This window comes from Mustela putorius, unplaced genomic scaffold (genome assembly GCF_011764305.1).
Source record: "Mustela putorius furo isolate JIRA1106 unplaced genomic scaffold, ASM1176430v1.1 tig00000095_pilon_pilon_pilon, whole genome shotgun sequence".
In the NCBI taxonomy this organism is placed as follows: Eukaryota; Metazoa; Chordata; class Mammalia; order Carnivora; family Mustelidae; genus Mustela; species Mustela putorius.
The window spans coordinates 17003356-17030052 of record NW_025421280.1 but is presented as its reverse complement, the minus strand read 5'-3'; the positions used below and the strand labels follow the sequence as shown (position 1 = coordinate 17030052).

Below are 26697 nucleotides of genomic sequence, written 5' to 3'. Positions count from 1 at the left end.
GGGTGTGGCAGGATAGAAGTTCTCAGTTGTATGCAGTGATTCTTCGCATTTGCCTGACATTTCCTGGAAAATAAGGCTAGAGGGAATGGACATTCCCATCACAAAGTCTCTGATGGACACATTCATGAGGAAGGTATCTTGTAGCCACCCAGGCAAAATGGGTTTCATGAGATCATCTCATAGCCAAGTGGACCAGTACTTCTCTGGCAGGGATCATGTTACCCCAGGGAAGGCATATAGGCAAGAGGCCTGAGGACTGAGTTAAGACCCACTAGACGTGGCCAATACCCTACAGCCAATTGAGTCCTCAATGGCAGAAAAGAAAACAGACATTCTGGTTAATACACTCAGTGGTGGCCATAAATACGCACTCTTGTTCTGAATGTTATTGTCTCATTTTTCCATTTTGTTAGGGCTGTGGAGATGGTTGAAAAGAGATGAGGCTTGGGCCCCTCTCCCTGAACTACCAAGAAAATTCTGGCCCAGCTTTTTACCACCATCTACCAATTGGATAGCTCCCCAAAGTAGGCCTCTGAAAAGTGTCTACCCTGGGTTCCCAAATTTAAGAAAGAGACCTACGAGTCTTCTCAAGTCCACATTTAATATTCCAAGAGAAATCTCTTGTGCTTTCCCTGAAAATACCACTCTGGCCTCGTGTTTGAATGCTGACTCTTGCTGGGAGTTCGGAATCCACGCCCAACATTAAATGGTGCCTTGACCTCATTTAGTGGCTGCATTCTTTAAAAACTCCTTCTACCTTTCTGGTAATAAGGGTGATCCTCTGGAAAAGAGTGTGCACAACATTACAATGTCCCAGATGTAAGACACAATTTATGGGCAGGATTGTCACACATAGTGATGTATGTCCCTCTGGCACCTACTAATATCTGGACTGTGCTAACTGCCATTGGCACCTCTCTCTCTGCTCTTACCCATGGTTGGATTTCCTGATGTCTGCTTGGCTTATTATTTCTCTTTTAGCCTTCAGTTTTCCATAGTCCTCCCACCCATTGATATCTGTGTTTCAGATTAATTTTCGCCAGATGTGAGTGTCTGGACTGCTCCAAGATTTGTTACTCTCCCTCTATGTTCCTAACCTTCTTTGGGCCATTAGTGTAATTTCTCTGACTTTGCTAGTATTCCCAACACCTCCCAAAGTAGTGTCATCTGCAACTTTCTTTCACATGCTCTTCTTTCCCCTTTACAGATCATTAATAAAGAGGTTAAACAAGACCAGACCAGCACCGCACTCTAGAGCAAATGACAACGGGGTGGGAGAGGCCAAAGTGCTCCCTGTGCGCCAGCCCTGGCATAGGAAGGATGTAATGTAATGCAAAAACACTCCACTAGACACCTCCCGCCTCCGGCCCGCGGTCATTTATCACCACTGTTTGTTTACGATTTCTCAGCCAGATTTCAGGTCCTGAGAGTGTGGTCATATCCAAGCCAACACGTACTGCTTTGCCAGGTAACTCTCACAAACTCCAGAAAAACCCACAAGAACTTATTTACTGCATTCGATTTTGCTCAAAAGCTTCTACTCCAGCCCCTGAGTTTCATCATACTTGAGAACAGAAAGAGGTAGACTGAGATATTATTACCCTTCTTTCTCTTCCAAGTCATCAGCTCATAATTGTTTGTCAAATATTTGTTGATTTTTCATGTTATACACTCAATTTTTCTTTGAGCCGAAGGAAATCTTCCTCTAGAAACATGGACTAATCTATAGTCTCCAGCAATCAAAACTTCCTTTGCTATACCAACATGTCATTAAAATCAAAGGTAACTGAAGAGGATTTTTCTGCTTTAAGACCTGCTAGAAAATGTGTAGCTGACTTGGGTAGCTATGATCACAAAAATAGATTTCCCCTTTTGGTTTTCCTTTCTTCTGTCTTTTTTCTTATCCCCTTAATTCACCCATCTCACATTATCAACTACTTTCTTCAGCTGGCTTATAGAGTTTGCACTTCCAAGCCTGGTAATAACAATAGCAATGATATTGTGATGAGGACTGGGCTCTTGCTATGCACCAGACATGGCTAGGTGTCTTACTCACCTCAAGTCATCTAATCCTAACCATAGCCCTGTGAGGTGTACACAGTCTTCCCCAAATAAAGTAACGAAGGGATAGAGGACACTTACCCAAGACCACCTAGCCAAACAGTGCCAAGTCAGGACACAAACCCAGTACAATTTAAATGCAGAGACCACATTATGAGCCACTGTAACACATTGCCACCCAATCTCTCATAGATGAGTGGTTCTCCTTTTCTGAGTTACTGGTCCCATGAGCGTCTGTGGAGAATCATAGGTGTTCTCCTTGGAAGATGTGCACATATCCACAGATGAGTCTGTTAGCCACGTCAAAGGATCTGCAGACTCATAGGGGTTCACGGACACCAGCTTAAGAATCTGTATAGTACTCTAAATTTTTCCAAGGTAGGAAATGTACTTTGTTCACTGCCTCAACACCAGTACTGAGATGGAAGAAATATTTTTTGAATGAATTATTGATTGCAAGGACTTTGGGCAAGACATTCCAGCTGTAGCTCTGTACAACAGCTTTACAACATATCTTCCAGAATAGCAGAGGAGGAGGAGAAGAAAGGGCGGAGGGGAGAAGAAAGACGGGGAGGAGGAACGAAGAAGAAAGAGAAGGCGAGGGAATAGATAAAGCAAAAACATCTCACTTGGCCCAGGAATGAAGTCTGTACTGGAAAGAGACAGAGTCTTTGTCATGGTCGTTCTGAAACACCTCATAACCACTTCTGGTTATATCTCGTCTAAACTCCTGAAAACAGGTTATTAAAAGTTTCTTCTACCAGAAATAATACACTCAGAATTTTAAGATGGGAATCCAATCCTTAGGAGTAGGCAAATATCCCACAAAATACGCCTTAAGTGACAGAATTCTTGATACCTCAGGGTTTTGGGGGGACTGCAAAAGCCAATGGCATCTTCCCCCCCATCTGTAGGTCCTTTCATCCTCCTACAACATCGGGAGCTTGGTTTTTCTATAGATCATATACTTCACATTTCTCCCTATTATATGACAGCTGATTTTTCATTGCAGCCTTTGATATTCAAGTTGTCTCCTTGTCTTTGAGAGTTAAGAGGAGCTACACACCCTTGAAGTTGGACTTCAGCTATGCTTTAAACTTAGCAGTCTGCATGTCATTGCAATGAGAGGTCAAAGATTCCCATGTCGATACACAGGCAAATAGAAAAAAGGGAGATCAAAAGTCTGTTTTCCTTTGGCCAGTCTGACTGGACACCTGGGGAAAACAGAAGGGAACAAGACTCATGCTCAGCCCTCCACCTCCAACAATGGCCTGTCCCAGCTTTGTCACCCAAGGTAGAAATTTGGAGGCAGTCTCAGGCAGTCCTTTCTCTTACCCATCTATCAAAGTCTTGCTGGCTTCATTTCCTAGTCTTATCTCCAATTTATCCACTTGTCCCCACTGGGCATCATCTTTCCCACTACTCCCCTTTGTCAGCACCATCAATTATCTCGCAAATGATGGAACAACCCTTACCTCTGCTCTTCCTGCCATGACAGTTCAGCCTCTATACCTCAGCCAGGCTCATTTTACAACATAAATTAAATTATGTCATGTTCCTGCATAAGATCCTCTAATTTTCTTCTCATGTTTTCATTTTTCTTAGATTAAAACCCAAACTCTCCACCTTGGCCTAAAAAGGCTTTACATGATCTGGCCCCTTCCCATTTCTTCATCTTCATCTCATCGTTTGAATTTTCTACCCTAGGTTATGGTCTTTATGCTCCGTCAGCCCAGAAAGCCCTTTCTCACCCTCTGTCATTTGCATGTCTGCCTGGGACTGCTTCCCAAATACACATTCTGGCCTGAATGCCTACTGACTCTCCTGCTTTCAACGCTTTGCATAAAACTCACTTCCTTGGAGATATGCTTGCTGAAATCCCTTCTGAAGTAGATTAACCAAGTAGGTTCCTCTTGTTAATCTTGAGATCTTCCTGGTTTCCATCAAAGCAACAATCAAAATTTATAAGGTTTCCTCTCCCAGGTCATTCTTTATGGTCTGTTTCCAACAATACTGAAAGATCCACAGCATGGCAACCATGTCGGTCTTACTCATTGCTTTCTTAGTATATAACCAAGAATTTAACCATTTAATGAAAGAATGCATGAATAAGTGGAAAATGAATGGATAAATAAATGAATGAAAGAAAATGGCACAAGGATGAGATGAACCTAATCCTCAGCCATAGTCTCCTACCAGAGGAGGATATCCCTGTACAGGAGGTATAAAGAAACTTCCATTTTGCAGAGAAAATGGGACTTCAGCTAAAGAGACTGAAAGGCCAAGGCTCTTTCTGTGACTTCTGTCCCCACCACTGGATTTCTCTTGTCCCAGTACAAGCCTAAAGCCTAGCATTTAGACCTTTCCTACTAAGAGAAAGCAAGGGAGAAATAAGCTTCCCAGCCACAATAAAGTATCTCCTTCCTCATTCTTCCTGACAAGAGGCACGACAGGGAGTTCCACTGGCCTCTGAGCACTGCTCCTATGTGTAAGAAAAACCCTTCCTTGTGTCTAAGCACGCTGTGATTCATCCTTGCCCTCCGTAACAGCGTCCATGTGCTGCTGGCACAGAACTACAATTCTTCATTTTGAACAGGATGCACCTACAAGCATCATGGCCCTTTGCCAAACTTGTTAATGCCCACAGCTGTATTTTTATGAATCAGGTCCTAAAAATTTGCATATGTTTTCAATCTAAAAAGACTTCTTCCTTTCTAGTGGTTTAAGAAATAAACATGATTTTGTGTTCAATGTCTGCTCCACGAAGAGAGCTCACCGTAAAAGCTTAAACGTTCAAAAGCCTTGGCAGGTGTGGCACTGGATCCCCCAAGGTGCCTAGATTTGGTCCCTCCTTGCTCCACCTCATTGAATGTTCACAGAACAAAGTACCTCTTGGGGGTCCAAGGAAAGCCCTTCCATTCAGTGGAAAGGAAGAGTTATTTGCTGACATAAATGAATGCCACTTCAAGTGGATTTTGATCAAGTGGATTTTATTTTCCTGAAGGAAAATAATGAAGACTTAGGCTGCTTGGTTTTTCTGTTTTGCAAAGCCAGATAGAAAATGCTGGAAGGGCTCCCAGAGCACATTTTCACAATCAAAAGTGGGCGGCGAGAGGACAATGATTGACCACACGTTGCAGGGAAACCCACGAGGGCAACAGCTTAGCTGGAGAATGTGACCCTACAGAGTGTCTGCAAGAAAACCAGAAAAAGAAGGCAAGCCAAAGCTCAATTCTAGGCATGGGGAAGTAGGAGTGGGGATGAGCCAGCGGGGAGTGAAAGTAGAGAGAAGCTGGAAGAACACAGGAATGTATGTTGGATTCAAGCAGCACAACTACGTATTTGGTGTGACCCATGACAAAATAAACGGTGGGGCCCCCATGTCCAAAAAATTATTAAGAACTTGAAGACAAGGACAGCAGAGCATTAGACCGAGAGTGCGGCCCTTCTAAGGCTGGGGTTCTGTGGACTATACAGGTTACACGCTGATAAGGCTGGGCTGGGGGAGATGTTTATGGGGAGAAAGCCTAGCGCTAGGGGCTGTCGAAACTCTTTAGAAAAGAAACTTTCCCCAGTTCATTTTGCTCTCAGAAAACACCACCCTTGAATGATCACAGTAAGACAAATAAATCATGCCTGGGCTAGTGTCTGGAAGTGGCAAAAGAAGGAGGAGCTGTCCGCGTTATTATGTTAATTCCAATTTGTTGTAATTTTTGGAGCCACTTTTCCTAAACTGTGATTCATTTCAGCACCAAAACACCAGATTCAAGTCACAGACTTCTGATGCTATTATGAGCACATTACTGATGGCTAGTAAAATAACTTCTTGTGATGTTTCTTTTATAAGGGCCATAAATCAAAATATTCAAAACAGTTAATTTTTAATGTGCCACTATTATCCATCTTTAGTTATAAATTTAATGTCTCCTTAGGCCCCACAGACTGTAATATGACTCAAAACATGCAACGGCTGTTCAAATACGGAAGGTCCCCAGTATCTCATTATTTAAATCCTTAAGATACGGTTTTAAAAGCCTGCGGATATCTGAGCAAACTTGTTTAAAGGAGTCATAAAGGAAGATAGGTAGTTTTCCTCAGAAGTCTATAAAATTTATTAGAACATATTAAAGTAGGATTATATATGGAATAATTTTCAGAAGACATTTGTTTTCTGGGGTACATGGTGCTTGGGGAAATTCATGGAAGAATAAAGGGGGTAAGGGCTTAACACTGTTGTCTCTATTTGCCTTGAGCAAAGCAGTTTCTCTAGGGGCATTGGCACCAATTCTCCCTGAGGATGACAGCATAGGTCCTATCTTAGAGGATGGCAGGGTGGATATCATGAATCTTGTGAAATAGCAATAAAAATCTTTATTATTCAGGAGGAGACATGAATACAGTCCAGCATCCTAATACTTATGATGGCAGAAGAGTGAGCTTCATGGAAGAAACCCAAGTAGGACCTGCTCTTCTCAAGGTAACCCCCAGACTCTTAGAGACTTCCTCTGCCTCCCCGTCTCTGCATGCTGTAGGCATGTTTCACATACTTACTTTTTAACATTATAAAACCTCCATTTCTTATCTAATGCTACTGTAGATCAAGTGACCTGTGTATTAGCCTTTCTGCATGAATAAAGGTGATGTATCCCTTAAAGCTTTTTCTACATAGGGAGAGAGTCTCCCAGATTGGATCTTAGGGATTTTTCTGGTTTCCCCACCTCTTCATACTGACAAGCTTCCCTCTGGAACCACTCTGCTTTTGGAAGAGTTGGTTCCAGAGTTGTTTTCCTCTTTACTCAGGAAAGGGAGAAGAGAGGAAACAGGTCTCATGTGACTGGGAAGCAGGTTCTACTCACAGCAAAGGGATCTAGGAGGTGTTACATCTTTACTGTGGAGAAAGATGTGTCTGAAAATCAACCCCTCTGTATTCTCCATAGGACCAGAGAAAGCCATTGGTGGCACCTGCAAAGGTTTAACTCAGCAGTGAAATGCACCAATGAAACTATCACTTGTGGGCAAAACCCACCAGTTATTGTTTTAAAATTCACCTGAAGCACCACTATCATGTAATATGAATGCAAGGCTTGGGGAACAGCACAACTGCCAAGTTATCCCACGAAATTGCCACTCTAATCACAGACTTGTGACATTTCATATTTGTTCCAGAAAAAGAAATGCACAACGAGTACTTCTTGACCATAAAAAATGACCATAGCACACAATTGACCACATTCCTTGTTCTGAACAAAATGGCATATACAGTGTCATCAGTTCAACAGCATATTCTATGGAACCAAAGGTACAGTCAACTCTGGGGAGTTTATGACTTGTTAAATAACCTGCTGTGTCCTGGGGAGGTGTGATTTGCAGCAGCAAGTCTTCAGGGCTCAGTGTCCCATTTATAACCTTGTGGTAATTACATGAGCCACTATTCAATCATAATGCAGATAACACAGAAATAAAGAGTGGGTTCTTAATGGGTAAAATATCAGCCTTCAAAGGAGCAAAACCCTCTGAAAAATACGCAATGCATGAAATTTATAGTGCAAACCTCCACAGAAACCCAACTTAAAAAAAAAAAGGCAACAGATAGAAGACCACTAATCTGCCAGTACTGATATTTCTATTCTAATGCATATAAAGAAATAGTTACCTATTCACCATTACTATGCCTTGGTCCTTGTGTTTTCTTCAAAACTTTGCCATAGAAGAGATAGTACAATCCATTAAATGGGCTTCTTAGAGATGATAGTTTCAGCTCCACGAAGATACACAGTTTATTTTCCTTATTCCTTGCCAAACATTTGACACAACCAGAAGGACAATGAGAGTCACACCACACTGGCACATCTGGTAAAAGCAAGCTCTTGGCTAAAAACCGCTACTGCAGAATTGTGACAATTTCTGAGTCCACAATCATGCCTTTAAAAAGTGTATATAAATCCTAGCAAAGGCACAGTTTACATCTTAAATAACACAGAAACATCTGAATCGTGCTCAACCCAGCCCCAACACGGCAGAGCAATAATGTGGTTGCGGGGAGGGGGAGTAGGAAGGTGGGGACTCTTGGGGGATGGTCACAGAACACAGAAGCAGACACGGGGCACAGTCACAAACACCAGTGAACACAATTGAGCACACATACAATACAATACGAGAATGCAATTTTTAAAGGAAAAATGATATAAAAGATGGTTTCTCACCCCTCAAAACAAAACTGGAACTTTGGTTTACAGGCCCGGCTATGCCCATATGCCCTCCTCGTCATCCTGTGGCCGGCCCGGGTAGGGAGGTGCACGGAGAGGAGAGGAGGGGAGCACCGGAATGAAAGAAGAGAAGGTTAGTTACACCGTGATGCACTGGAAAGGCACACTGATCTTCACTTAGTTTTTCAATCTTAAAGAGTGAGGGAAAAAAAAAATCTATAGTAACTTCAGTTCCACATCACTGACTTGTCAAATCCGTAACTGTATTTGGCATCTATGGGAACCCCCACACAAAACATCCCACACGCCCAGCTCTGACTCTGTGTCGAGACTGGATTAGAAGATTAAAATTAGTCTACATTAGCAGATGATTATATTTTTGGAAAGCATGCAGTCTGAATTGCATATGCCTAGGAGTAGATTAAACCTTTTTAGTAAGCAGAGAAGTAATTATAGTAATCAAATACCCTTAATTTCTCTTAAGCTTGGAGTATCAATAAAGGCTGAAGAAGAATTAAAAAAAAAAAAAAACTCCATTTACTTGGGTGAAACAAAGTTCTGTGGCATGCAATAATTCACATTGGTTATTTCACAAAGGCTCAAACATGCTGTGATCTTCTGGATTTGTCAGGTTCTATTTTGCTCTCAGCATAAAAAAGGATGTGCGCGCCATGGAATGATTATACATTTGCATGGAATGATTGCAATCAAATAAGTTTCAAAGAGAAGAAAGTAAAACTTTCGATTCAGTAGAATGCTTGTAGAAAGAGAGTTTCTGTTTAACTTAGAATTGTGCTCAACTATGGATAAACTGAAACTTATTTGGTCTGAATTCTTGTTGAAAATGTTTCCAGAATGGCTCTGGCCACTTTCCTCACTTAGTGAAGGGCCCAATAAGCAGAGCAATTGAATCTTTGAAGACAGAAGTAAATCTCCCATCCCAAGGTACTGTTCTGAACAAGAATTCTCACTTTTTATTGCAAGGATTGAAACAAAGTGTTGAAGATTGAGTGGTTCACATCCTGATCTCAAGCATAATTTGGGAGCTGTGTCTTTCAATAAATCCCCAATGAACTGGGTTTTGCCATGATTTGCTTCTTTGTTTTGAAAACCAGGAACAGGAAACAAAATAACTTGGATCATTTTCTCATCGTTTGGATTCTCATTGCATAAATTGTTGTAATATTTGTTTGAATCATATAAAAATGCCAGTATTTCACCATGTTTGATCTAGAAAAACAGCAATTTCATACAGTTCAATCGAACCTTGCCAATAGGCTATGGTAATTTTCATCTATTCAAGCATTCAGATCTGTGGTTTTTGAAGTGAGTTTTCATGTAACATGCTTCTTTTTATTTCTGTATATTTTATTTTGCTCACTTGAAAATGTTATTCTGAGAAGAGAGCCAGAGTTTACCAGACGGCCACGAGGGAATCTATGGCCCACGAAGGGTTAACAATCGTCAACTGATTTGAGTCTACCAAGGGATTTGCACAGAGTACAAACTGGACAACTCAGTGTGAATATGCATCAACAGTTTAGATAAGACTATTCTAGCAAAAAATAAAGTACAATTGATCATTTTAGCTGGGTCTTTTCATACATAACTTATCTGTGTCTATTAACCACTATAGAATCTAGCACTTGCTCCTGGCAATAGACTTCTTTTTTCCCTACATAATTTGAGAAATATGTATTTTTATATTCATTAAACTTCCTCTCAGTTCCTGGAGAAAAGCAAAGTTAATGCCCCTTTTTATGCTAATGAAGAAGGAAAATCTACCGCCTGGGACCCTGGGGCATTCACAAATGGGTTTCCAGAGGTCTTGCCATCCCTTGAAATTCAAAGCAGAATGTTGTGGGTATGTGTGTAGTATATTTCTCTGGATGGAAGCCCTAGCTTTCATTATAAGGTTTTTGACCCCCAAAGTCACTGCCATAGGAAAACTCCAGGTGCAGAGCGAAGCTATGATTTGCCAAAGTCACAAAACAAAACAGGAGGTTTTCCCTAAAATGCAGCCCACAGCCCCTGCTGACCGCTTCTAAATGGCTGTAAAATCACTTTCCATGCAGAGCACTCTATTTCATTTTGCATCTAAAACCCAACAACATGTATACATTTAGTTTGTTTCAAATCCACTCACAGAGGGTTTTAAATTTTGAAGAAGAAAGGAAGAAAGGAAAGCCACTGCCACCAAAATCTACTACTATTTTCTTAACAGTGAAATGTGGTCTAATGCAAATGACTTTTAGCAAATTAAATATATTAAAAAGTGGTAATTAATTATGATTGAAACAGACAGGAGTTGTAGGTTGAAAATATACACTGCCAATATCACTACTGTGCCTCGTCCACCATAGGAATAAAAAGGAGCTCCCAGATGTCCAGGGTTATTAAAAACCAGATGTTGAGATCGATGTCTTGTATGCTGGTGAATAAAGTAAAGAAATATGACAGTCCAATATAAACTTTGCTAACATTTAACATGGCAGAAATGTGGATAAATTCCTTTAGTGAACTCGGAATATTATGCATTTTTTTCAAGTTTTTTGTTTCTAAAGTTGAAAGTTCTTAACAGAAAATAGAAAGAGAGGTGGTGGCCATTTCTGGTCTCTCTAATCTTCAAAGCTTAAACATGAATTGACCCTAATCACCAAGTGATCTGGGTCAAAGTGAGTGTCCGCTTAGGGAATAAAAAACAAAAATGCAGGAGCTAATCAGAGGGGGAGCTCCAAGTATTTCCAAACGTTCACAGCTGTCTGACTCCTGCATTGCTTACATCTTTGTATGCAAATATTAATTTGTTCAGCAATCTTACTGCACAGAAATGTAAATTTGGGGGCCAAAAAATACGGAACAGATAAATGTCACTTGATCCCTAGCTTCATGCCAAGTTATTTAGAAATTCTTGGGACTTTCAAAATGCATCTATCAGGTCTGGGAGAGTCTATTTCCTTGTTTTTCTGTTTCTAAATCTACTTTGCAGCGGCTTTTCTGGATGTTGTCTGGTGTTACCTCCCTTGTGTGTCCTTCTTGAGTGACTGCTATGCCAGGAGTTGTCCAAATATGGAGGAAGAAAGCCTCTACTCCATCAGGCATCTGCGTGTTTTCTTCCACAGCATCTGGGGATGGGAACATCCAAGGTGGGCTGAAGCCCAGAGCCCAGTGACCACAAAACACAGCAAATTTTGAAGAGCAGGGAGGCTTAGTTATCAAATAACCTCAGGATGAATCTGTAGCTCCAGAGATTATATGAGGCCTTGATGGAAATCCTGCAGTCCCAGATGCTGGATTCTCCAAATACTAAGATAAAACAAAATTCCTCACCGGATGGACCACTCACAGGGCTGTGCTGATGACAAGATCTAAGGGCAAAGGGATGAGGCATCACTGACAAGACAGGTGACTTCCTATTGTGGGGAGGGGGGCATTTGTTAGCCCCAGCAAAGAAGGTCTCAGAAGGAATATGACATATAAGCTCTGGGAAGGAATATAATATGGCATGATAAACAGCCCAGTGCAGACTTTAAATTGGTCTCTATTTTCAAGTATTATCTGTAGTCAGCTGGCTAGCCCCAGCTCATCACTGGCTGTCCCCACCCCCCACCTCCAAAACACCTGCATTTCTCTTTGAGTTCACAGCCAGAGTTTTTTCTTGAAATTGGAAGGCCAGATTCCTAATGGGGAACTTATCATCACACCTGTCCTAGCTGAAAATGAGAGTGAAATGATGGAAGCATCACCTTCAAATCAGCCCACCGTCACTGTGAAAATTCAGCTAGCCATCTCTGCCAGAAAGTTCACCCTGGCTTCCTTGGGGGAAGGGATGCAAAGAGATTGTCCTGGTTATTACAGCATCTGGAATAAACAGTCACCAGACTTCTCCCTACCCCCACTTCAGCCCATGCCTGCTCTGACACTTTCTGGAAACATCAAGCTCCAGGACTCCTAACTTTGGCTGCACAATCCTGGAAGGGGGACGGTATGGGATTTATGATGTGCCCTGTGTCTGGGTTCAACCAAAGCAGCTCCTCTTGGCATTTCCAACTGCAGGTTTGGCCAGCGTCGAGGAAGACAAACACACGTGCAAAGGGAAAAAAAAAAATGGGTATGAATCTGGAAAACAGGGGCACCTAGCTTTGTCAGGGCACTAGTAAGTTTACTCTCAGGATCAAGTCCAAATCTTCCCTCTGGAGACCTTCCACCCCTGCTTTTCACCTCCCCTGCCTACTGTAATGCTTAGTCCATGGATGGATGTTTCTGTTCAGGTGATGAGGGCAGGAATGCCTGTGAACTCTTGCATGATCTGTATTGTTACAGCCTTTGCGGCCCATCTGCAGACAAGTTCCCCCCAAAGAAGAAGAAAGTTCAGATACTTCCTTTGTACTCTGTTGAAATATAAATGTTAGTTTATTTCTGACCTGGGCTAGAAATGATCCAGCAGGTATTAGCACCTGTGCAGGGTTAGAGAGTATGACAGCTTTCTGTGTTTCCTCACTGGGTCTCACCACTGCTCCATGACACAGGAGTTGGGAGGCTCTTTGTGCAGATATAAAAGGGAAGTCTCAGGAAAAAAGATCAGGTAGCTCACTGAAGGACACCTGGCCAGGAGCTGTGGAGCCAGGGTCAAATTCCAGTCTACCTGACCACAAAGGTATACCTTTCTGACATGTGAACTCTGAAGCCACAGAAGAAAGAGCTCATGTTGACCCTGAAGGCATTTGTTGGTTCTGCTTTTCTCATCTCTGAAGTACTTTGGACTTTGCATGGCCCTCTTTCCGAGCTGTTGAAGGTCCTTGTTGGAGTTGGGTGGCACAGCTTAGGCTGGGTCTCTCTGGCTCTTGGAAGAAAGAGAACCTCACATGCAAACAGTACCTGTCCTTTATGTGGGCATACATCAGCAGCACCCCAGCGAATTTCATGGTCCCTGAGGGAAAAGGCAGAGCCTTTACTCACTTCACACTGCCTCACAATGCCTCAGATGTGGGAATTTAACAAATTATTTCCAAATGAGTAAGTATACAGGATCAGTTCTTGCTTTTCTGAATGACTCAACTCCTCTGAGACAGAAGGCTGCCTGGAGTCCAGAGTTCCTTAGGGTTGCCAAGATTGTGTTTACTCATTTCTCCCAACGATGGCTCCTTCCCCCTTTGCACTGCATTAGCTACTTCCCTGGTTTATTCTTCTAACCCCGGCTGGCATAACCCTGGCTGGCAAAAAGCTGAATGTCATTGGCTGAGGGGGAATTCGACAGGAGATGTACATATTTAAACAACAACAACAAAAAAAAAAACAACAACACTGGGGTGTTTCTCAAGGAGGGGGTAGAGACTAGAAGCCCGTGCAGTCTGTGTTGGTTTCTTCTCAGCAAGTTCATCTCACAGGGCCTGAGGCAGGGCAATCATCTGAGGCCTTTTTCCAAACCATTGAGAATATTACAGAGGTGTGTGTGGCCGGGGAGTGTGGGGGGGGGGGGTTCTCCTTCACATCTAATGAAGTATCTTCAGGCACTTTCTTGATTTTGTGGGGGGCCTTCATTGTGGGGCAACTTGAAGAAAGTAGTTTTCTATTTCCTTCAAGCAAAAGTAATTCTGACAAACCAGTCTTTGGTGCATGGCACCAGATCTCTCAGCTGAAAGAGGCAAGGTACCCAGCTGTAGGTGGAAATGCTGGAAGGCTCTAGGTTGGCCAACAATATTGTTTCAGAGCCCAAAGTCAACATCTGTTAAAAGCTGAGCCATTGCCAGATACTCATAAAAAAGGGGTGAGGGTGGAGACAGGCTTTATATTTGCTCCCTCATCCATCAGTCATTAACACTTGGCTTTGTTAAATACAGTGAAAACTGTGTTTTTAACATGACTCTGGTTCTGCCATTTTCTGGCTAGTGGGCAAACAAATCCCCTAGCATTTTGACTCATCATTTCCTCAGCTGCCTCAAAAAAGAAAACGGGATCATATCCTGACCCTGATGCTTCATAGGGTGCTGACTGAATTAAAGTAGAGAATGTAAATTAAACCACTGCGTAGTTGTTGCAAACATAAACTAGGCATACCGCCGGTTGGTAGCATCTGATGGTTTGCTACTATTGTAACAAATTATTTGACATTGCACTAAGGCCAAAGGCAGAAAGGGTAAAAAGGACCCAAGAGGTGCATAAAATTTCATCCTTAGGCATTTTGGCATCTCTGGGCTGTTCCCAGCTAGAGGTTATTCAGATCATTCATAGAGAGATGCTGAACCAATATTTAAAGAGCCATTACGGTGTACATAAGGTAGTTTTCAGAATTGTTGTGTGTGTTTAAACGATGTTTCCTGTTCTCTTGCCTGGGCTGCTCCCGTTATCTTCAGGGTGCTGCAACTGCCTGGTGTGCACAAGTCAAACGTGATCCTTATGACATCAGTTCCAGAAGAAAAAGAGGAGCAATGGTGTTTAGCAACAGAAAATGGATCTCTCTGCTTTCAGACGTTTCAAGGTTGGCCACCCCCTTTCCATGGGGAAGCCGAAGTGCTACCTTTTCGACAAATGTGACTGGATTAAAGCAGCACGTTGAAAAGGAATCAACCCTCCAGTGTTGCCAAGATGAGTTACACCTGCAAGCTGGGGAGTACAGGCTGTGTCTGAAAACCCTTGTTGACTCAAAAGATATGGCAACAAATCTTTTAATGAAACCCTAATACTGCAAACAAGGTTTAAAAGTAAGAGGAATCAGTAAACCGGGGGACAAAAACTTGACCCAAAATAGAGTAAGACTGAAATCTTCAACAGGCTCAAAGCCTCTGTAAGGCAGAAATCCTTTTCTACCAGGAGGATCCTGCTGCATTAAGCACCTCTCCTTTTTCCCATGCATGAAGACCCTACCTGGCAGGGTTTATCAGACATGCCCTCATGTGCTTACATGTCAGGAATTAACATCACACCCAGATTAAAGAGCTTTGGTAACAACCCGATCATCTGCAAAGCCAGCTTCCCAGCGGCTGTCACCCCGCCTCCCTCTTTCTCCTCCTGTGGCTTGTGATGGTTGGGTGAGCTAGAAACTGCTGGTAGGGGAAGGAGAGTTAAACACTCCCTGAGCAACAGTTCAGACATTTGTTCTCATGTCCTTCTTTACCTGTGGCCACACAGAGAGCCCTGGCAGGGTCAGTCCCGAGCTGTTGCTCCTAAAAACAAGCAAACAAATAAACTGCCCCCTTTATTTCCCAACGGTGAGAAACTGCACATTCCTCCGGTTTTAGTAGCTTCAGGGATTTTTAATAGTCTTTGAGGATAGAGAAAAAAGTGACATCTGAGCTATCTTTCTATTTCATCTACTTTTTAAAATCTGTTGGGTTTTAAACACAGCGTCTTCCAATTCACCTGTGACAAAAGGAGTATTGGCAAAGAGGCAAGGAATCCCAAGAAAAGAACTTGTAACTGTGTGGTAGTGGATGTTAACTAAACATATCCTGCTAATCATTTTGCAATATGTACATGTATAAAATTATTATATTATATGCCTAAAACTAATAAAATGTTGCATGCATTATCTATCTCAATTTTAATTTCTAATTATCTTTTTTCAAAAAGAGAAAGAGGCAAATGGCTCACAAAATTTAATTCAAAATGCATCGCAGGGTATCTTTGGCTCCAACTGTGAGAAGACCAGCCCAACAGTGGGGACAGCTGAAATCTCTGAAATCTCTGAAATCTCTCAACTTCAGCCCAACAGAAGCCTTCTTCATGAGTTTTTGAATTTGAAGCCTTCATCCCTACGCGAAACCAAAACCCAAGGCCTCATCTAAGAAGTGGGCCAGGAAATTAGGCTTGCAGTGTAAAAAACCTAATTGCTTCTTAATCAGGCCAGCTTCAGACATACTAGCGTGGGTGGGAAACTGATATTAAAAACTGAAGACGTGGAACTTTTCGTATTAGGTTACTGTCATAGGGGACTCAAAATTTGTGCTTTTCTCTCTTGTTCTGTAACTGCACTTTAGTAAGCTCTGATACATGGTAGTTAATTTTTCTTCTATGTAGGAAACATGAAAACATATTTAATGTATTTACACACACACATATATATGTATATATAATATATATTCAAACATGTACTCAGGGGAAGTTAAGGAGAGAAATTTCCAGTTAAACATGATCTTGTGAAATTCTTCCATATGTGGAAAAGTCCTCAGTTCGTCTGACATATAGCGATACATACATATATACACACAGGACACTATGTATACATTTATCCCACATTCATTTAACCTCAAAACATAAAATAAATTCTTTTTTTTTCCTCCCTAAGCAAAAGCTAGGAATAACAACTCTATATACAGAATCCATCTTCGGAGGCCAATGGAGCAAGTTAAACCCCTTGTCTGTTTGTTAGAATTCAAAGGGCTGCACTTTGGCTAATCTGTTGGTGAAAGTACAAGGCAAGCAGGGCATCAATCACAGACCCCGTCTACCATTTCACAGAGAGGGGCTGTGGGCAAGTGGGGAATCCACGGGCCTGGAGTTGGCTTTTTGAGAAGTAACAGGGCCTAGGGAGGGGTTGCTGTGACAGCTTCGTTCCCCTGGTGGACAGTGAGACTCTATGAATTCCTTGCTGACCAAATGTAAAATGCAGGCCTCTGGAAGAAGGAGGAGGTGGAGGGGGAAGAGCAGGGGACTTTGACCCCACAGATCTGGGACGAAGAAACAGCTGCGGTTTAGAAATGTTGTCATCAGCCTCTAGCTACCACCTCAATGAGGACCTAACTGTAGGGGTAGCTAGACATTCCCCTCCTATGGAAAGGCTCTGCAGGACACTCACTAATTCTATCTGAGAGCAGGTACCTAAGGCTCAGGTGTATGTAGCATGGACAGAGGTAAAGGGGCAAGAGGTAAGAACCCCATTTTTATCTTGAGCTATCTTAGGGTCTTTTCGTCTGTAAGAAGAGGGAAGAGGGGAGATGTTTGGAGACCAGAAATCTCAAAACAAAGGTAGCAAGGGTTGCAGCCTCTGTGAAGCAGAGCATAGGTGGAGGTCAACCTCAGTGGGATCACTGAGATCATTTCACAATGTCCTAACACACAATCTGTGTATCTACCCCATATACACAGCTTGAAAAGAAGGCCACATCTAGGTTCATTAGTGACCAAGTCATTTGATGGTTTATGGGAAAATGACATGTGTCTCAAGTAAAATTCAATGGGAATTTTCAGCAGAAAGTCAAAGTGGCCATTTAGTGTTCTAAATATGTCTAGTCATACAAAAACCAGTCTTAGTGGAGAGCCAACATGTGCCAAGACCACCCAGCAACCAGGAGCAATAGAGAAAGAACCAAAGTTCACTATTTACATCTGCAGGCCAATTCTGGAAGTGGCCAAGTGGAGTAAGCAATATTTAGGACTAAGGCAACCAAGTTTCTGGGAACAGATTAACAGAGCAGTCACCCTAAAGTTAAGGATGCAAAATGGAAAATCCAACTTCTGCCACAGTCAGGTCACTACCATAAAGTATGCCCCAAGCCCTGGCAGATCTGATAGCAGCCCCTGGCCCAGAAGAGGCGTCCTCTGCTTTGATCTGGGAGCCTGGCTTGTCCTAGGACCTGTATGTACAGACTCCTTTGTGAGTAAGCAAGGGGCAGTGGGCCTTGGGAGTCCACTACTAAGGGCCCTCTGTAATCTGGAGCGCTTCCCCTCCCCCTCTGTGCCATGCTCTCACTCTGGTAATTCCATGGCAGCGGGGCAACTGCAGAAAGCTGCATTTTCACTGGCACAGGTTTAGCAAGAATAAAGAGTAAAGGGGAACACCATACAGTACTTCATCAGTAAAATAAATAAATAAATAAATAAATTTAGTTAGTTAAATGTGAGAGATATAATAAAGGATTGATCAAAGAATAAAGAGGAACAGGTGAAATGGGAGGAAATGAAAGGAAAATGTCACATAACAGAAGAATGTAAATAAAGACCATGAGAGTTGGGGGAAATGGAAAGAGAACTGAGGAGATGACATTTTTTTTCAACTTTGGAAAATACATCAAAATAGGATAAAACTTACTATAATTCAATGGGAAAGGGAACAGTACATGCGCACTCTAGAAAAAGTTGATATTATAGCCATGCAACCATATTTAATACATGTGGTTGTGTAAATACATCCATCCTGACATCCTAAGAGGTTTGCTGACGATGTATAGTACTCGGAGATTCAGGACCTCATCTTGGGTCTGTCGATTTTCAGGTGTGTGCTTCTGAATGATTAACAACATCTCTGAGATTCAGTTTCTTTATATGTACAATGGGGATCCTTCCATCTGTCCAAACTGTTCCCCAAAGGTACTTAGAGAACAGCTCCTTCAACGGACATTTATCGAGTGCCTACTATGAGCCAGATGGGTGTGAATGTGCCTTACAATATGTAACAGGAGTATAAAATTTAACCAGCTATTCCCATAATAACTTAGTAAGTACTAAGCTTCCATGCTCCTGGACTCTGTAGCCCTCCTGTAGAAATAGGATTTCTATAAGAGGAGTATGAAATTTAAATTTTAAACAGGATCTGAAAGTCTTCAAAGTGGTTAAAAGTCTTTGAGCTTCTCAATGCTGTGAGTGAGCACTTCCATTCAAAAACAAGGGAGAGAGAAGAGATGCAAGTTTTGGGCTTGGAAGGTGCCCATGATATGAGGTTTCCAGACAAAAATGTTTAGGATTTTGCCAGTTAGGACCCTACAAATTAGAATCAGAGTGGCAGATGCTTTAACAAATGGAAGCACATTTTTCACAAAAAAGCAGTGAGATCTAGGTCCTTTAAGACCCAAAACGCACCCTAAGACCCAGGCGCAGGAGTGTCAGTCTTGGACGCCCAAGGGCAGCCCGAACAAGGCTTGGCATTTTGAGTTGGCTGAAGTGTGGAGTTCACTCTGATGGTATGCTTTTCTTCATACCTGGAAGCCACTAGGAGATTAATAAAGTGCAATTTTTTTAGGGACTATAAAAATCATTTTATGCCTGGAAAACAATGAAAAGATTTGGCATAATTGATATGACAAAGAAAGATGCTCCCTTGACAAAATAACAGACATCGGTGACAAGTACAGAGGGCATTTAGGAGAAGTTGAGTTTCCACTTAGCTTTTCTAAAATCAATCTTGGTCACTTAACTGAAAATAAAATTACGAGTGTGGTTCCAGCATGTTCCATTTATTCTCTGGTCTTTGTTATTCCTCAAAGCAGCTTATCAGTAGCTAGTGTCATGGGAATTGTTTGTTGTCTCCCCCTGGAAATATCTGTGCCCACCTCCTGGTTTGAAAAATTTCCAAAAGTATTATTGCAAGGATTTGTCTGAATGATCTACTTGGACATTGGTATGGCTATGGCCATAATGGGGTCATAGGCCTCCAAGTATCACATCTGCTCCTTTCTCAGGTAAGAGTCTAGACTGTTGGACTGCCACATCCCACTGACTTCTCTTATGTGTTCTCCAGATTGTCCCTTCCCCTCATCATACTCATTTTCAACTTCTGAGGGTCTATGTATTTACAATTATCCTTACTTTCCTGTGTCCTCACTCTCTTAATGGTTTCCTTAGTTCAGATCCACTAGGTTTTTGGTGGGATGACTCATCCTCAGACATTATAGCCTTCAAAATGGTATCCTAAGAAATAAATGAAAGAGGCAATCTCATTTTCTGCTATGCAGAGCGTAGCAGAAATTGCCTCAACACTCCACCTTCTGATGAAAAACACTGCTGGAAACTGGATTAGCTATGTTTTAAACCAGGTAGTCTCTTTCTTCACCTGATACTCTGAGAACAGTATTTCTCAGAGCACAGATGTTTCTAGAAAAGAAAAGAAAAAAAAAAGGTTCTATGATCAAATAAGTCTGAGAAATGCTGGATTAAGTAAAATTGGAGAGCTTTCTTTCTTATATGACTTTTTTAGATCCTTTGATCTGCTAATTGCACCAAGACTCTCTAAGACTGACTTATAATATGCAGCATTTCCCCAAAATTCTTTATTCATTGAATCTTTGTTTTAAGACTTTCCTCCTGGGACTAATGTTCCAAGAGTTACTTTGGGTAATGCTCGTCTAGACTTATAACCCTTAGATTCAGTTTCTCCTGAGGAGAAAGCAAACTCATAGTGAAGGAGAAAGGGACAGGGAAGAAATGGAAAAAGAATCTAACTCTGCAAGGGCCCAGCAAGACTTAAATCAAATTTACTAAGGAAAAATGAATTTCTCTGGAAAAGTAGCAAAGTGACTGGTTTTCTTACATTTCTTTATTTTCATGTGTTCTGATCTTTTAATAAAGCTCAAGAGACAATGGCAACATTTTGTAGTCCCTTTTCCAGAAGAGGGTTCGCTGGTCAACCATCAGGTCACAGGAAAAGTCAGAGCTGGAAGCTTCATGGGAAGGAAATCAGGAATCCCTTGAAAGAGACCTTTTCCCTTTAAGTCAGTTAACACAGGTACACTATGGACATTTAGTTTAAATCCCATCCAAATCAATCCATTTTTCAGACTCTTAATGCTGTCACCATAAGGCTGTCACCTTCTCCTGAGAAGTAGCTCCACCCCACACATATTAGAATATATGCTTTCACAATTATATATAGAATTTGTAATCACCTGGGAAAGATTTCCCAGTCTTCCGATGACTATGACATTCTGGAACTTAGTTTTATAACAATTTATGAGCTATTGGTGATTATAGCAGAGGGTATGGTTGTCCTAGACCTGACACTCCAAGTCAAAAAAATCACCAGCCCAGCCATTTCAATCAATGGAGTCAACCTACTCATGCAGGTCTTCTTAGTCAATTCTATTTTCTCTAATTGAAAGAGTGTAGCCAGGAAGACTTATAGCTTTGCTGACTCCAATTTAAAACCAGAGAGTTATCCTTCTGGTCAATGGTATGTCACTTTCAAAGTGAACTTTACTGTAGAGTAAGTTTCTAAGTCATGGGCCCCTAGTTAAGTCATAACCATCTTTTCAATGTCATTTTTTGATTGACATGATCCAGGAAAAAAACTGAACAAGTCTTGAATTTTTGTCTTCAGGTTAGACAGCAAACTCCCTGAAGGCCGGGGTCTATCTTGTCCTTCATGTTCTTTCCCAAGGCCAATGTAGTGGCTGGCATGGAATATGTACTCCAAGTATTAGTTGAGTGAGCAAATAACCAGAAGCAGGACTCAGATCAGTCCACCACCACCCCTCCCAGGGCCTGAATTCTCATTTCTCAGATGAGGTTATCTGCCTCTATGTCAATAGGTTGCTTAGAGTGTCACTGGAATGAAGGATGTGAAACTGGAAGACCATCACCATCCTCCCAACAGTAGCAATCACAAAGGTATATTAGAGGTCCTGATGACACACCTCAGCCAGATACTTCTCAAGGCTAACTCTTCTGGGAAGAGCATTTCCCCTGAGCAATGATTTCTGCCCTATGACAACTGCTAGTGTTGGTAGACAAACATAAGAGGGTCAACCAAAACAGGAAGACTTCTATTTTGTGTTTAATAATGATCTCTGGAAAAGTAGCAAGGGACAAGATTTTGTGAGAAATATAACTTACCAGGCAGATAAATTTGATCTGGTATCCAGTTTCTAGAAGGACATATTAGCATATGTGTCTCTGTGATTAAACAAACCCATTTGTTATCTCAGGAGGTCCTTGTGTAAATCCCTTCCCAATTTGGGCTCCAAATCCTTCATTCTGCCTCTCTGATCCTATCTCTCCAGGGGAAAGCCCTAGGGTGGCCTTCTAGCACCAATAAAACCTCACATTTACCCTTCCTGTGAGAAGGTCAAGGAACAAAGGGCAGTGTGCCAAAAGGCAGGGACCAAGAACAAGAATGAAGATGTTCGGATAGTAGGATGCCAGGTATACTAGGATGGGTGAGTGTGGAGAGGTGGTGATGGCAAGGGATGAGATTTGAAAAAATAAAGCTAAATCAAAGCAGAACCACAGGCAGACAAGATAATAACAGGAAATTTATATCTATCTCTACTTTGCTGATCGCCAAATGAAGAACCATTTTGAGAGCTAATAACAAGAATTGGTGCCTTTCTGCCTCTGGCTTCAGAAAACTAGATGTCCTAGAAGAACACCTGCAGTGTTGGAGTCTCTGAGGGCAAATGCTTCCCAGTACAGAGCAGGGAAAAGCTGGGTGTCAGGGGCTGAGGGCCTCCAGGTTGGAGCTACTTCACTGTGGAGCTCCAGGGAGCACTTCTTGTGTTGCATACTATATAAACGGCTCCCCCGGAGTTGTACTCCTGGTAGAACACCTTGGAGACTTGCCATCTTAACTTCTTCTTTGGGATACTAGTGACATGAGGTGCATAGAAAACAGAGCCATCTGAAAAACATCTTAGGAGCACAAAAAGCACCTCCTCCTCCACGGTTAAACCTCTCTTCACACAGGTCATTCCAGTAAGCCCTCCTCCCTCACATACCCAGAAATATATAACAAAGGCATTCACACTTATCCAGATGATTCTATTCCTTATCTACGGCCTCATCCCTCTGAAATGTATAAGTTATACTAGGATCACACACACAAGAAGCTCACAGTATAATAAAGGAGGAAATACTGCTAATATTGACTGTATTAACCTGCTAGTTTGCATTTAATTTCATAATTTCCATGACGTTCACCTTTAGGAGTTTTAATCCTACATACTATCAACAGTTTTTATATTTGGTGGATGAAAGCACGTAGCATTGAAGACCACAGGAGATTTTTGTTTTTGTTGATCCATCTTTTCACTTGCTTCATTTAGTCAAGAGAGAAGATAGGATCCAAATCAAATAAACCAGACCCCTTGACTTAACCAGCTAACATGCAAGCAAAACTGATTTTGCTTCATGTTGTTTTACCCCACTGTTAATTTGCATCACTAAGGAATGTTCTAGGAAAGTGCTCAGCAAACTTAAGGCTTCTCTGGTTGCCAAGCTCATGGAAACAAAGTGCTTTCTCTTAAAATTCTGAAAGACACATTCCAAAGTAACCCACCATTAGATACTGAGCCAGCAATAGACTTCATATCTATGAAAGTAAAAGGGAGGGGAGGAAAGAAAATGCATAACATAAACAAGAACAGACAAAACCTTAAAGAGGAAGGAGAAAGGAAAACATTTAGACTCCTTGAGTGATGGAAATAAATACCAAAGCTATTAGTTTCAGTTCAAAGGACGTATCACTTTATGCTGTTTATTATTTCTTGAGGATTATTTATTTTATCTTAAAATATCCAAAGGGTAAAAGGGGTCCTGGAGGTAAGCGGCAATGAAACTGACCTGGTCGGGAGAGGGCCTGTGATTGGAATGCTGCGACCTCCCAGGAGATCGGTGGTGGTGGTGGTGGTGGTGGTGGTGGTAATGGTGGTGGTCCTCATCGTAGTTGTCCGCCATCAGCTTCATTCTATTCTGGGTCTGCACAGAACAAAAACCAGAGAAGACTCCATTAGGAGCTGGAAGACCAGCCAAAGATATTCAGGGCGTAATTATAGCACCTATAGGGCTCCTTTTGTTCCTAACCCAGAAGTTTTCATTTTTAGTCAAATTGAAACTCAATAAAGAATGCACCATGCCATTTAGTAAAAGAGGCTTTGTCACATCCTTGAAGCTATGATGTTCTTGAGCCTACCTGAGATAAATGTACCCCCCCCACCATGTGATTTAAAAGGGGGAAAAAATGGAAATACACCCAAAGGTGCTCTGTTTTACATTAGCAAGCGATCACACATATCCAGATAAACTTGCAATCACAAACTGCTGACAGTCACATCCTACACTCTAGAGCAAGCAAGAGAAGGAAGCCCCAGACAAAGAAGATGGGACAGGGCCAAGTGGAGACACAAAACTACAGACAAGTAATGGTCTTGTGAGACAAAGCAGAGGAATCCATTCAAAAACTGCCATATGCAAAAGTAGCAATGGAGAAGGTTTGTAACTCCGATGGCTTCTAGGGAAAGGGCTCTTTGTGGACAATTTAGCTGATGGTGCCCTTTAGGGAAACTGAGCAAAAGGAGCAGAGTTGGTGTGAAAGAGCTGATCACTGTCACTTATGTCCCACTATGTCACACCAGGCAGCTAGGTGTCATGGCTTACATTCCCAGGACAAACAATTCTATTGTTTTGTTAGGTAAGGCAAGAAACAGACCAGCAATGAGTTGACTGAACAAGGTCACAGAATCTAGAAAAATGCCTGAAGACAAGGGGGAAAGACAGAGAAAAATATCCAGTGCAGAAAGCCAGGCAATGTGGAGAGTACCCAGAAAAGGAGGAAATGCAGAGTACACACGCATATTTGGAGAGAAGACTGTCTGGATTCAAGTCCTGCTCTACCTCTATGCTGGTTACGTGATCTTTTGAGGGGTAACTATTTGTAAGCTTTAATTTCCTGAACTATACAATGGGAGTAATGGTGCCTTCCTCCTCGGGGTCGCCGTGAGGAGCAAGAGATCTGATCGCTTCAAATGTTACCATAAAAATCAAAACCTGTTATTATTATTAATTTTGCTATGTTTACAGTAAGAAAACTCTCCTTCTTTACATGTTGTCTCCTCTGCCTGCGGTACTTCCCCCAACCACTATACCTCACCTCTCCCTTCTGTGTCTGGTTAATTCAGGATTTCTTTTCTCTAAGAAACTTTTCCTGATCCCACCCCTGATGCCAGGACATGCACACCTCCTGCTTATCAGATGTAACCTCAGATCTATCTATCCTACTGTCGGTCGACTTGAGGCTGCTTCTTTCACCTGCCTCTCCCCAGAATCTAACAGGGCCTAGTAGATGTAAATGCACTGTGCATGCTGCTGCAGTGAGGCCACTGAAAGAAAGAAGGGCCAGAAGGCTGAGGGATGCTGCCATCCTAGAGGCAACTGCACATTTGTTCTTAGCCAGGGAATGTCACTGAGAGTTGAGGACATCTCATGAGTTGCTACAACCTTCCCACTGGCGGAATGGGATGACAGTGAGCCATCAGCACTTCAAGAAAGCTGGAAATCAAAGGCTGAAGAGCCTCCAACAGGTTGAAATTTCATCATGTAACATAAATAATACTCTGATAATAATTCTGGACCTAACAGTACATTCTTGTAGTATGTATGTTTCATGTACAATCTAAATTATCTTCAAAACTTTCCTGGGAGGAATAGTTACTATCCTCCTTACAGAAAATGAAGGCAGAGATTTCAGCTCCAGAGTCTCCCTCTTTCCACAGAACATGGAGATTTCTGGGGTCTTCCAATTCTCAATCTCAAGCCCTTTCTCTTTGCCATGCTGTCAGCAGAAAAGGCAAAGAGCTAATCAGGTACAAACAGCATTCCTTTAGATGCTTTGGTTCTGCTAAGTATTAGAAACACTTCATATCCCAATTCAATCTGCCAGAGGTTGTCTCATAATGGACTCCATTTTGTGAAATGTGTACAATATTTGAAAGTCCCCACAGTGGGTATAAAAAAATGCATGTATATGGATAAAAACAATAAAAATAGAGAGAAAGATCCACCTAACAGTTTAAGAAAAAATCCCAAGCAACCTTTGGCAGCTGATAGCATTTTCATCCTTCTCTTGCCCATTTAAAGCATCGGAAGACCCAACGGACAAGTTATGGCTTGTGAGAAAGAGCAGGTCATGGGAGCTGTTGCCGATCAAGTACTCAAGAGTCCCCTCATTCAGCCTGCCCTTGTGCAAAAGATTCTGAATTCAGTGTTCACACCTAACACTCCAGTATTGTCAGGAGTTTGTCCTTTTGAACTCGTGAACTAATAAATCTGAAATTGTTTCTTCTAATAGAACTCGGAGAGCCTGAAGGGAGCTGTAAGATCCGCTATGGTCAAGAAGGAAGGGGCTCACCCAAGACTGAACGACGAAGCCTCAATGAACAAATAATAACTCTGCTATTGTAAACATCATGATGTCCTTATCCTTTGGGGAAGCTCCTGTGATTTTATGAGATTATTTTCTTACCAGCAACAAGCCTAAAGTTCCCTACCTTTGAACTGTATCCCATAAAAGAATGTACAAGCTAAATAAGATGCTATATGCAGTCCTAAATGTGTCTGCTGAAATGAGGTGTTGGAGAATAGGCATGTCATGGGATAAAGACTGTAAAGGAATGATGTCATCTTTCCAATTTGGTGCTGAAATATAAATAAACCATGTTGTTCATGTGAATACCAGATCTGGGGGAAATGTACACATAGCAATTGTGAGCGGAAGAGGCTTCTTTTGATTAGTCTGGACTGGAAGAGAAGAGTGTGAAACAGAGATGAATAATGAGAGTTTGGCCTGATACTCTAGACCATTTTTATTTATCTTGCTTGTAACATATCCCCTAAACTGTGACCGATGTCTTACAGGCTGGTTGCTAGTTTTCCCTTCTCTAAAAAAAGTTTGACCAATCCAGTCTCCTTAATGGTCAAATTGAAAAATCGATCTCTCTTACATTATTAT

General features: G+C 41.9%; 1 protein-coding gene across 7 annotated transcripts in view; it reads right to left on the bottom strand.

Moving 5' to 3' along the window:
• Positions 1–26697, bottom strand: part of ERC2 (ELKS/RAB6-interacting/CAST family member 2) — a 923400-nt gene that overhangs the window by 161805 nt on the left and 734898 nt on the right. For all 7 annotated transcript variants that reach the window (XM_045078756.1, XM_045078755.1, XM_045078764.1 and 4 more), the window contains 2 exons: positions 23535–23669; positions 8265–8330 (listed from right to left, as the gene is read on the bottom strand). In XM_045078756.1, coding sequence (XP_044934691.1) covers positions 8304–8330; positions 23535–23669 — 162 coding nt within the window. In that variant the 3' untranslated portion in view covers positions 8265–8303. The remainder of the gene's footprint in view (positions 1–8264; positions 8331–23534; positions 23670–26697) is intronic.